Below are 13,143 nucleotides of genomic sequence, written 5' to 3'. Positions count from 1 at the left end.
TCTCGGAGAGTATAAAATAGGCAAGAGTAGTTTTTTAGCAAAGGGTGATCACCAGAAGGTGAGGACCAGAGGTCTACTTGATGAATGAAGAAAATCAAGATTTAGATTTTTTTCATGAATACTTATAAAATACTGATGATCTGGGTGTTTACCAAGATACTAAATAAAATTAATGGTTATCACATTTTTCCAGCTGTGGGAATCGAACCTAGGCTGGACAGACAGAACTCAGAAAGCCGGGACACTGACCACTGCAACAATCGGCTGTGTAATAGTTTCTGAAAGTCGATAGATTAGTTGTTGTGTTCAGTGTTGTAATTAAAAAAAAAAAACTAGTTGCCTAGTTAGGTAAAAAGTGTCGGGGCAACGCACTGAAACAATTTAAAACTAATTTATTGAAAATCGTGCTGAAAAGAAATTCTAACTGCAAACCGCAACAACAAGTAACAAAAAGCAACAAGAATAGTTATTATGATTAAAATTTACAACACAGAAATATTAGGACAATTTAAAACAACAGTATAATTAATTGAAAAATTATAACATTTTGTAGATACCTCAAAATTTGTATGCAACGACCACAGCGCGATTGTGGGTCAGGTATTTTATCAATCTCATATCAATGGTTGGGGTGGTAATGTGGCGAATGGTGATCACAGATTAATATGATGCTGCGGCCTAGATATAGTACAAAGTCTCGACCAAGTTGATGGTGAAGATCACCGACTTATGTTATTTGTATTGTTAATTATAGAGGTCAGTGGTGCAGATCAAGTGTGGATATATATATATATATATATATATATTACTTCTACAAAATGGCAGTACCATGTCAAACAGACACAGTTACCTATATATATATATAGGTAACTGTGTCTGTCAATAGTTCCTGAGCCACTCACGTCTATTCTATAAATTGACAGCAAACCGCGATATTTAGTTTTTTTTCAATCTTTAACCTAATGTTAATGTCACTAAAAATATTTTTTATAAGTACTAGGACCCAGCGCCATAGCCTAACAATAAAAAAATTGGTATCACCCGAGGTTATGACATTTGACATTGATATATATGTACAGACTGGAAATAGCAGTGACACTAATCATTAATCTGTGTGAGCAGTGACAGGTGCGATAAAAATGGGTAGTACCTACTACCTAGGTAATTATTCGAAACACGAACCTGAAACTAACATTTAAATGTTACAAATTGTTTTAGAATGACCTTAGTTTAATAAATGGGCTTATTGTTTTGCTGCATTATTTATGTTAATATTTGTATCCTAATTTGATAAAGGTAGGCAAAATCATCTGACTAATTATTAATCCTAATAATAGTTTAAATTGATCCAATAATTCTCAAAATATTTATTATTGAAGAGCAAATCTAGAAGTGGAATTTTGTCCTAAATATGAATGTCATAATCATTGAAGAAACTTATTAGTATCATTTTTATATATTGGTATTTTATCCTTATAAAATGTTATGCAACAGAAAGCAATCCTTTTTTCCATGATATTTCATGCTTTTTTAACTGCTTCTAATCTTGCTGCTTAATGTTGTTAAAGTTTAAAAGTTGCATAAATTTAATATTCTCAAAACTGTGTCATAATCCAAAGATTAGGTAAATGATCTGAGATAGATATATATAATATACTTACTTTAATTGTTAAATTTTGAACTGGTGGCATAGTCACTACAAATGTACAGCTCTATCTATAAACTAAACCATGCCTGTAGAGACATTAAGAAAAATGTACAATATTTATATTTGAAGTTCTGGTATATTACAGTAACCATTAATATGGAGGGTGAGATTTTAATATGAATCATAAATGTGGTTTTTAATTTGTTTGTACTGTATATTGTTATATAGCTGTTGCTCCATGGAGTTTACATAAGGCAAATTAATTTTAAACAAATTTCATTGTTATCAGCAGTCTAAAGCTAGGCTACCTTGATTACAAATTAAAATTCAATAAAAAATCTTATTGTTGATTTTGATAGATTTTTTTTTTCTGTGTTTGCCAAAGTTGTGAGATGAGCAACAAAAGCAACTTAATAAACTTCAGAACATTTAAAATTGTTGCATTCTGATCATATTCTTCATTGTGACTAGTTTTTTCCATCCAGATCAATCCTGCAGACCTAAGCATGCTCTGAAATAAATTGGAAGCTTTTATCGTATAACTGCATGTTATATTTGCTATTAATTTTAATTTCTTAACAAACTTTATGTGGCTATGTCAGAGCTTAATTCTATTTGGCCCATTGCTTTTATCAAGATGATGGAAAAGAATATGTTGCTATCCATAGGTTTAGGTACTCACCAACCCTGCTTTCTGAGTCTAAGGCTGTGGGTTCAATTCCCACATCAGGAAAATATTTATGTGGTGAACATCAAGGTTTTTCAGTGCCTGGGTGTTTATCTGTGTATATAAGTATTTATGTATATTATTTATAAAAAAACTCATCAGCCATAATAGTATCTGTCACACAAAGCTACACATGCATACTTTACTGCTAGATTGTGATGTGTGTATTGACATAGAATAGTTATTTAGTATTTATCTTTATCTGAAAATAGAAATATAGATAGTGGTCCGAACCATCTTTGAAACATTAATTATAATTTATTATAATAAGCTAAGGAATTCTATCATGAAGTACCTTAATTATTAGCTTAGATCATTATTAGTTTCATTCATGTTTTGTTAAAATTCAATATACACATATTGTATTGCAATTAATCCATAATGTAACCCGTCACCTTTCAGGCAATGTCACATATTAATGACTTCTTAGGAGTAGTTAGAGGTCTCCGTCAGGTGGTGGAAGCAGGTTTAAAACTGCAGCAAGAAAACACTAGACTAATATGGAATAACTCTAGCATCAGGCAGCCTCTTCAGAACTGTTCTACTAACCCAATTTCAAATTACAAACCTAACTCCAAAAATGTCAGCGATCTTTTGGAAAGAACCATGGTGGCAGTTCATGGCATCAAACAATATGTCACTATGTATAAACCGAATTTCAATGAAAACCTAGACGGTACCGAAACCATGGATCCACAATTGCAAGAAGATATTGAAAACCTTAATAAGCAGTTTGATGAGACTTTTGAGAGCTTGAAACAAACACAGAAGAAAATTATTTCCTCTACTATAGTGCCTTCAGTTGAGGCTCTTGTGAAAGAAAATAAGAGTTCTTCTGAAGACAAGCCTGACATTCCAAAGGATGATATCGTAAAAACACGACAAGCTCCTGTGCCCAGTATCGTAGCCAGTGGAACTGGTGCTGTTCCCAAGCCGATTGCTAAGAAGAAATTGAAAGTAACTATTTTGATTGTATCTTTATATCTTTAGTCATTAATCGATTATTCCCATTTTATAGAAGACAAGTTGGGCACCATCACCAGTCTCTAATACTTCATTTATATTAAATGGTGGGTAATGGTTGGTTAACATTTAAAGCCAAATGGGAACCCATTGAACCAGACCCAGTTGTCCATGCATACTTTTGATGATCATTTATTTACACATAAATTGATCTGCAGTTATTCCCCCTATCCCCTCCTATCCATCGGCTTAGTATCCCACCATTCCAAATAGCCTGGTATTTTTAATAACTATATATGGCCTGAGTAATTAGTAATAAGGATTCAGTTCAATTCAGTTGTTTTATACAAATCTCAATTAACTTTTGTAACATCCCTATCCAGACATTATAAGTTGATAAAACTTTCCAATATGCCCATTAAGTACATTCATGAAAAATTATTCAACAATATTAGTCAATAGAAGTCTTTAAATCAAATAGATTGTGTCTTGTATTCTAATTTAAGTTTTCTTGTTGCAGCTCAGTGAGAATTCCAAAGCTCGCGTTGTTCCGTCTTCCCGCATTGGTAGAATGATGTCCTTCGGGTCCCTCGCAGCAGGCCTTGGCGTCGGGACAGTGGCGCAATATGCTCGTAACACGATACAGTCTGTCACAGGCCGCGTGGATGAGTCATCCAATATATTCTTATCACCAGCCAATGCTGAAAGGATTGTTGATACCCTGTGTAAAGTAAGAGGTCAGTGAACCATTTATTTTAATAATGGCTATGGCTGCCTTTTAAATATGCTGAAGAAGCTGTGTGAGCATACAATTATTTTGAAAATTTTAATTTAGGTATCAGTGGGGAAGCGGGTTAATGAAGTGTAGACTGAGACTTAAGATTATAAAAATGGTCCAGAATAAGATTTCTTCATTTCGCTGGAAATAAACTGATTGGTTGAGTAATAGTATATGTTGTTTGAACCTCATTTTGGAATACTGAGCATCTAGAGCGAAATTAGTCTTAATCGCAAATTAAATGTTATTACAGGTGCAGCGCTAAAACTCGGTCAGCTTTTAAGTATCCAAGATGAATCAGTGATCCCATCGGATTTACAGCGCATATTCGATCGCGTTCGTCAGTCAGCGGACTTTATGCCGACGTGGCAAGTTGAGAAGGTCATGTCTTCGCAACTTGGGCCAAACTGGCGAGACCGGATACAGCATTTTGAGGAGCAACCTTTCGCTGCTGCCTCGATTGGTACGTAGAATGGATTCGTACTATGTATTAAAGTAAACTAGCTATTTAAAAAACCCTTCATTTTCCTGGCATAAAATGTATTCGATGGCCGCCTCCAGAATGCAAACTATTTTTTTTATTTTAAGCAAAATTTCACCAAGATCAGTTACCAATGTGAATAGGTAAGAAATGAAATTTTTGAAACCTCTCTTACCATCTTTTCCCGAATAAATATTATCCTAGTTCCATTTCCAGGATGTAAGCTACATGTATCCGAAATTTTATCAAGATCGGTTCAACGCTTGAGATGGACAAAGTTAACAAACAAACAGACAGAAGAACTTTTGCATTTATAATATTGGTAGACACAGAAGAAAATTATTTCCTCTACTATAGTTCCTTCAGCTGAGGCGCTTGTTAATAAAAATTAGAGTTCTTCTGAAGACAAGCCCGATATTTTGATATTGGGTATAAATAATTTCTAAATTCCAAGTTTTTTTTTTTATTAGGTCAAGTGCATTTAGCAGTTCTTCACAATGGCCAAGAGGTTGCCATGAAAGTGCAATATCCAGGTGTAGCGAAGGGTATCAATAGTGACATAGACAACCTTGTTGGAGTCCTAAAAGTAAGTGTAATGTGTAAATGCAGCTTTATGCTTTGACTTTGACAGCTCACAGAAAGGATGAGGTTTAATATAATCATTAATTAACGTATACGATTATTGATTATTCTTCGATTATTTTATTGAACTTGGAATTGATAGTTGCAGTAGTGGCAATGTACGGTCGGATTATAATTTATGATACAAATCCTTTGATATATCATTTATTTTTTGATTAAATTATTCCCATCTATGAATTTACATGCTACGCTACGTAAAATTCGTGTGTAATGATTTCTAATTATTTTTAAAGTAAAATAATTTGTTTAACAGCTTATTTTAAAAAATAACTGCGTGATAAAGAATCGCAAGTAACTTTAATATTTACAAAATATCTTAGTACTTATAGTTAGACAATGAATGTTCGATTCAATCGATAAACTCCTGCATGGCTAGCATGGGCAGGAGACGTATATACCTCCTCAGGGCAAGGACAAAATTGGTAATTAATTTTCATAATATGTCATGGAATTCCGCAAAGTAACGCTTGCCTCTATCCAATATGTATCTCCCCCTACACTTTTATCAACTCTCCGAGCATAGGCGCAATTGTAGAAAATAATATATGTGTAATAATAAACAGGGATGAAATTCTACTATAGCCTATTACCGTGCTTTTGCAGGTGGGCACACAAAATTTATCCCTTGCCCGAGGATACAATTTTTGTCTCCTGCCTATACTGTCCGTGCACATAGTACGTTGAGACAGTTCCATATAACACATTAGTAATATGTTTCAACCATTGTTTTGGTTATATGAGTGTTTTTAAACTAAGATTTTCGTGGTTAATCAACATTTCTTAAATATAGTTCAATGGGTATACCACGATAATATTTTTGGATTTGTCGATATTTCGACATAGTTGTATGGATCGTGGTCACGACGGGACTGTCCCGTCACCAAAAATGTCGTGGTACATCCTTTGAATTATATTTTAGAAAAAAAAATATGAGTGTTTGATAATTTTTGTCTGGAAAATGTTTGTGTGATGAACATTAATGACTTTCAGTGTCTAGGTGCCTAGATATTATTTTTTGTATTATTAAAAGTAATTTATACGCATTTAAAAAAAAAACGAAACAAACCTGCATCTATTTTATCCTTGTTTTGTATTAGAGAGATAGATATTATTTTTTGCACACACAGAAAAAAAAAATTAAACACAACAAAAGGTAAATAAAATATACGCAAAAGCGGTCTCATCGCTTGAAGCGATCTCTTCCAGAAATCCTTTGTTTGGTGCGGAAAACGGGATAGTGCAACATTGAATATAAAAATAAATAATTGATATACATTACATGTACTTTACATACTAATATTACATAATATTTAGATAATAGATATACTAGCTGTCCCGGCGAACTTCGTACTGAGGATCTTTTTTTTTTTTGAATATATATTTTAAAATTTATTATCCTATTCCGGTCTAAGAGGAATCAAAAAAATCTAATATCATAAAAATTGGTCCAGCCGTTCTTGAGTTATAAATGGTGTAACGAACACAACTTTCTTATATATATGTAGATATATGAGTATATTAGGGTTAAGGATTGCTTCTTTGTTTAATTTTACTTTGTTTTTAGGTGTGGAACATGTTCCCAAAGGGTATGTTTATTGACAATGTCGTCGAAGTGGCAAAGAAGGAGTTGTCATGGGAAGTTGACTATGTACGTGAGGCCGAATGCACGCGAATGTTCAAGAAGCTTCTAGAACCATACCCCGAGTATTACGTTCCGGGAGTCATAGGTGCGTATTGGACAAAATTAGTTTGTAATACCTCTTAAACTACGCTTTGAATTTCTAAATGGATTTGTTCTCACTCGAGTAGGTATAAAACTTCAAAACCAGAACTTCCATCTTCTAAGTTGTTGATGACCTCCCTGGCAGTGGCTATTGCTGTGGTCTTATAAGGGGTCCCGGGTTTTCAATTTAAAAAAATTATATATTCTGAATTGTCTCTGCTCTGGTCTGCTTGGAGGCGATAATTAAACGTTAAGCGTTCCGGTACGATGTCGCGTAGAAACCTTTAAGGGGTATGGCTTATAACTGCCGTATCCACACAGTTTTGCTTGTTACCATCTTAGATTGCATCTTACCATCTGGTAAGATTGCAGACTTATAGTTGAATAGAAAATAAATACCATATGTTAAACAATGCTGTCTAGTTTGTACTCTGCTGTAGTATTTTAGTTTTTTTTTTAGATTAAATGAAAAAAATAATTACTCTTTTCTAGTTTTAAGTTTTTACAGTCATCATAAAAGTTATAGGTGTGTGCTGGGATTCGAACTCGGGCCCCCGAAAGTGAAGTCGAACTCCTAGCCACTGGTCTATCACAGTTTTGCTAGTTCTTACAGTATTATAGTATAATCTCGGTTGTTAACATAACATAGGTTAAGTTATCACTTCATAACTTATATTCTTAACTGGAAATTATTATCTGTAACAAATCATCATTAGAAACTAGTAGTGCAATTTACTAGACTACATAAAATAGTTAATTCATTCAAGGGGAATTGTATATAATTTTATAAGAAATTACCGGATAAAATCCTTGAGATATCTGTCAATGAGTTCAAAGTTTATTTATATGATAGAGTTTATAGAAAACTACAATTATAATATTAACGATTACATAAAGGATAAAAAGCGCGGGTATGAACTGCTCGTAACTTCATAGTTGAATATTAATTGACTGTAAGATTGGTGAAAAAAGCCCGGCTAAGTTTGAGGGCTCTTCTTAGACCATGGCAATTCAGGAACCCTATATATATATATAAAGGGTATATGTATATATATTTATATATATAAAGGGTATATGTATATATATTTATATATATATTTATATATATGTACCCTTTATATATTTAGCTTTAGGTAAAAGTTAACGATTGAAGTTATCACCATCATCCAGTGGCGTGCACAGGAATTTGGGCCAGGGTAAGCATAAAGAAATAAAATAGCAATATCCTCCTATGTTGCCAGTTATATTAAACTGTTAGGGCAGGCAGCGCTTTTGTGCATGTATGAAGTGCACGCCACTGCCATCACCTCACGATAATGGGAACATATATGTATGAACGTTTCATAGGTGACCGTGATAGGCCTACACTAATAAATAACTTTTGAATTTTATTGCTCCGCTGTACCCGATTTATGCCCAGATTTTCGCTCCGCTCTCAGCCCCGCTTCCGACAAGACTTCAGCATTAGATCTCGCTTTTCTTGATTAATAATAAGATAAACTATCAGTTATCAATAATGGAAACATATGTGTATAAACGTTTCATAGTGATAGGCCTACACTATAGTCGTAAAAAAGTAATAGGCCCGTTTTGAAATTTGTCATCGCGACGTAACTAGTTATGCAACCATAAGACTCGGTACTCGATACTCACGATAAATAAATTCAAGTTTGTATCAGTACTTGATTGATATGATTCTGTATTGTAAAGTGTTCGTTCGTTCAAAGTATTCCTTTAACTTCACAACCAATTCGCGTGACTGGCTGTTGATTATACGTCCACTTTTCAACATGTTGAAACAGAGTTCGTACTATATAACAACAAACACAAAACTCGAGTCAAATCACTATGTTTAAATCGATATCCATAGTAGGAGAGCAAAAGTTAACGTAATAGTAAACAGTATATATCAAACTTAAACGAGCGCACAGTCAACTTTACAAGATGGGGAACGAAAAACTGCGCAGTGCGCGCGGGGACGCTTCAGTCATGTGCCGCTTGGTCAGATACATCAACTCAGACTCATTATTTAGAACCCAGTGTCGTCAATTCAAAACTTTATTTGCGGCTTTGAGAACCAAGCGCGGCGGCTTTCGATGTTCAGTAAAAAAAATGGTTACAACTCTAGAATAAAAAAAAAAAAAAAAGACTGAGAACTTAACTGTTTTCGAAACGTTTCACAACAATTATAAATTGCATGCTACTATAAGTAAGCGCAAAAAGAATACTCGCGATATATTCTTTCATATTATTTAACGTCCCAAAAATATTTACGTATTTTTTAAAACACTGTATGTAATTGATTTTTATTTTATTCTTTCAGTTTGGTTGCAAGTTACATTCTATGGTCTTGCACAAATGTCATAACGGGCCTTTTAAATTTTTACGACTATAATAAAGAACTTTTTGAATTTTATTGCTCCGATTTTCCCGATTTCCGCTCTACTCTCCGCCCCGCTGTCTTCAAGACTTCAGCATAAGATCTTGTTTAGCTCTATCAATAATACGATAAACTATCTGTTTTTTATTTTTTTCAGATGAACTGTGCTCATCGGAGGTAATGACCACAGAACTGGTGGAAGGTACACCGATCGAGAAGTTGTTTGACGCGCCCTACGAAGTCAAATACGACATCGCTTATAAAATCATGCATCTATGCCTACGTGAGATGTTCGTACTACGCTGTATGCAGACCGATCCAAATTGGGCCAATTTCTTCTATAACACAAATACTAAACAGGTGTGTGATACAATATATCTATACTAATATTGCTTTACTAATGTAGCGGTGATATTCCAGTGGGTAGGAGCTCGACTTCACTTGCATAGGCCGAATTCGAATCCCAGGACGCACTTCTAACTTTTGTAAGTCATGTAATTAAAATATCACTTGCTTCATCGGTGACGGAAAACATCGTGAGGAAACCGGCATGCCTGAAAGTGGCCCTTAACGTTCTCAAAGGTGTGTGAAGTCCACCAAACCGCACTTAGCTAGCGTGGTGGATTACGGCCTGCACCCTCTCATTCTGTGAGGAGACACGTACCCAATACAGGAGTATTGGGTCGGTAACGGGTTGAGAATGATACTGATATTAACAAGCTGATGTATGTACGCCTGCTGTAACCATATCAAAGTTATAGTTAAAAATGTTTCAAGTAGACTAATAGATGGCACTTTTGATGCGCGCATTACATAAATAATTTAATTAAATTATTAAAAATTATTATATACAATTTTTTTTTTTTTAATTGTAACCGGATATAACAACTATAATGCTGTATACACCTATAATTTATTATTGTAATGGCACTAGGCAGAATTTGTAATTCTAACATATAATTTTTTTTTTATGAATGTAGTTACAATTAATTGCTGGTGTGTCTTATGAATAAATAAATAAATAAAAATGTATACAAAGTGTGCAGTATGATCCCGAATACAACATTGGTAAACTTAAAACTAAAGTTACGAGGATTCCAAATGCGCCCCGGTCCAAGAAGAAGCCCACAAAAAACTGAGAGGGTGTTCTTTTAGTTATAACAAGCACACGTTATCATTTAAAATTGTTCAAAAACCAACCTGGTTAGAGCAATAAATCACACACAATGCAATTTCCTTCTAACTTCTAATGTTGAAATTATTGCAGTCACATTTTTTATTAAACTTATATTTTTTTAATTACATATGTAAAATTTTCAAATATATATAAGCAATAATAAATATATAAATATACTACGACAATACACACATCGCCATCTAGCCCCAAAATAAGCGCAGCTTGTGTTATGGCTACTAAGATAACTGATGATTTTTTTTTAATAATAATAAACACCCAGACACTGAAAAACATTCATGCTCATCACACAAACATTTTCCAGTTGTGGTAATCGAACCCACGGCCTTGGGCTCAGAAAGCAGGGTCGCTGCCCATTGCGTCAACCGGCCGTCAAATATATTATTTTAACATCTTAAAATTTATACTCTCTTGGACTCATTTTGTAGATCGCAAGAACAGCAATCTTTTTCTGCAAGAAATAAATGCCAAGTGTGTACTGTAGCATTCATTTATAATCGCCAGGTAGTATTGCTGGACTTTGGAGCTACTCGTCAATATTCCAAGGAGTTCATGGATCAATATATCGAGATAATAAAAGCGGCATCGGATGGTGACCGTGACGCCATCTTACGGAAATCACTGGAAATGAAGTTTTTGACCGGATACGAGTCAAAGGTAAGAAATAACTAAGTAAAGATGCTGAGAGCTTCTTAATGAGGTTAAAAGAACTTAAGTTGTTCATAACATATATACAGTTTTACATAGCGAAAAAAATAATTCTTGACCATATTTCTGACTATGGTAGTCCGTTCTATGCGATTTAGTAAAAATTTCCCTCTAGAAAAAATGCCAAGTTATTTATTTAAGTTTCGTGAGAATTTAAACATACTATATGCATATTATATCAAGACATATAGTACTGTAAAAAAATAGTTAATTGAGTATTTTGGTGGTTTCTTCAATTACTGGGTAGTTTATTTTATGTACTTGTCAGTGTAACTTATCCTAGATACGGCCTGTTTTCACCAACTCTTAGATGATGCCTAACGACGTTAATTTAATGACATTTAATGTTACGAGACGAGAGTTAGGAGGTGCGTAATGTGTAGGGAACTCATATACTGACACTTGACAGATGAAAAAAATATGAATTAATATTTTTTTTTAATAAACTGATATCCATACGAAAATAGAAAAATATGATAATGCAAACACAAAATACTACATAATTAAAAAAAAAATCATATACAGCTTATCTTATACGAGTTGCGTAGTGAAAATTTATTGGTGAAAGGTAAACGTATGCATAGGAATCTTCTTTGATAAGGCGTTACTCTCTTAAGCGTTGCCTTAAGTAAGTAATGCTTAATTAGTGCTTTTATTAATCAGGTAATGGAGGAAACTCACGTGGACACCGTACTCATAATGGGAGAAGTATTCACCATGAAGGGTTCTGGCGAGTTCGACTTCGGTGGCCAGAATACAACAAGACGGATCCAAGCAGTTGTACCAACGATATTGACCCACAGACTATGCCCTCCCCCAGAGGAGATATACTCTTTGCATAGGAAACTGTCGGGGGTGTTCCTCCTCTGTTCCAAACTGAAGGTGAAAATGAACTGTCGCCATATGTTTGAAGAGATATATCAGCAATATAAAACCTTAACATAATTTAATTAGGACCTTACACGGAGGTTACACGCTCAGCTTGGCATAGGTTGGCAGTCTATGTTTATTTCTTAGGGGTAATAATACAACTTTAAAAGAAGGCTCCAGCGACAAACGTTTACAGTCATTTCATTTACCCAAATATCGATTGCGATCCTGACATTCAAATCAGGCTACCTCAGAAATAAAGGCTTGCCTACAAATTTGCGTTTCTTGAGATTTGGATACCCGCAGCATTTCCTGTTACGGAAGCCGGAGCCCTTGTTCTCAATCACCAGACAATGGTTTTCAGTCGACACTATACTTACTACACATATTTAACAGCTTATTATTCCAACAGCTGTCAAGTTAAAACCAAAACCCGAAATGAACGTGGAACCACCGTATTCGATGTAATAAATTATTGTAAGACTTAAATGCAATTAACTCAAGTGTAGGTACTTACAGAATAACATTAAGATTTAATACAAACGCCTTATTTTCATTTTCAAAATTATAAAATTTTATCGATTGTCAGCTATCGCCAAATTATTGGCTTTTACTGAGGAATCAAATATCAATTTCGTGTTCTAAATGGAGAAATCAAAAATCTGTTCTTTTGCTTCAATTCATTATTTCGTTAGAAACATTATTTTGTACAAAAACGGACAAAACGCAATGTTTGTTCCTTAGTTAAAGTTATTTGGCTGTTGAAAAATCGCCCTTAAATAAATTTTTTGTTGATTGTATTTGGGTTTAGTATTTTCAATTAAAAATTAAAAGTACTGCAATTTATAATTAACATTTCTAGTGCTCTTCCCATTGTTTGTTTCACGTACAAAGTCCCCAATGGATTATTCGTTCTCTTAAGGTTAAATTCCTAAATGTAAATGTATTCCTTTATAATTTCATCACAAACCCTTGACTGCAATATCTCCGTTGCTAGGTTATGCTGCTGTCTAAGATGGTAGCGTGCT

General features: G+C 34.0%; 1 protein-coding gene across 2 annotated transcripts; it reads left to right on the top strand.

The window, feature by feature from the left end:
- Positions 1-1,107: 1,107 nt before the first annotated feature.
- LOC120636164 (atypical kinase COQ8B, mitochondrial) lies at positions 1,108-12,659 on the top strand. Of its 2 annotated transcripts, none has more exons than XM_039907499.1 (9): positions 1,108-1,161; positions 2,778-3,332; positions 3,859-4,075; positions 4,370-4,579; positions 5,068-5,183; positions 6,804-6,966; positions 9,500-9,702; positions 11,042-11,194; positions 11,909-12,659. In XM_039907499.1, the coding sequence occupies exons 2-9, from the start codon at positions 2,781-2,783 to the stop codon at positions 12,188-12,190; spliced, it is 1,896 nt and encodes a 631-aa protein (XP_039763433.1). In that variant the 5' UTR covers positions 1,108-1,161; positions 2,778-2,780; the 3' UTR covers positions 12,191-12,659. The 2 variants fall into 2 exon arrangements, with proteins under 2 accessions (XP_039763433.1, XP_039763432.1); XM_039907498.1 differs by having other exon boundaries at positions 1,122-1,296.
- Positions 12,660-13,143: the final 484 nt, after the last annotated feature.

The sequence above is a fragment of the Pararge aegeria genome, chromosome Z (assembly GCF_905163445.1).
Source record: "Pararge aegeria chromosome Z, ilParAegt1.1, whole genome shotgun sequence".
Taxonomy (NCBI): domain Eukaryota; kingdom Metazoa; phylum Arthropoda; class Insecta; order Lepidoptera; family Nymphalidae; genus Pararge; species Pararge aegeria.
The sequence above is the reverse complement of the archived record's forward strand: the minus strand, read 5'-3'. Positions and strand labels throughout refer to the sequence as shown.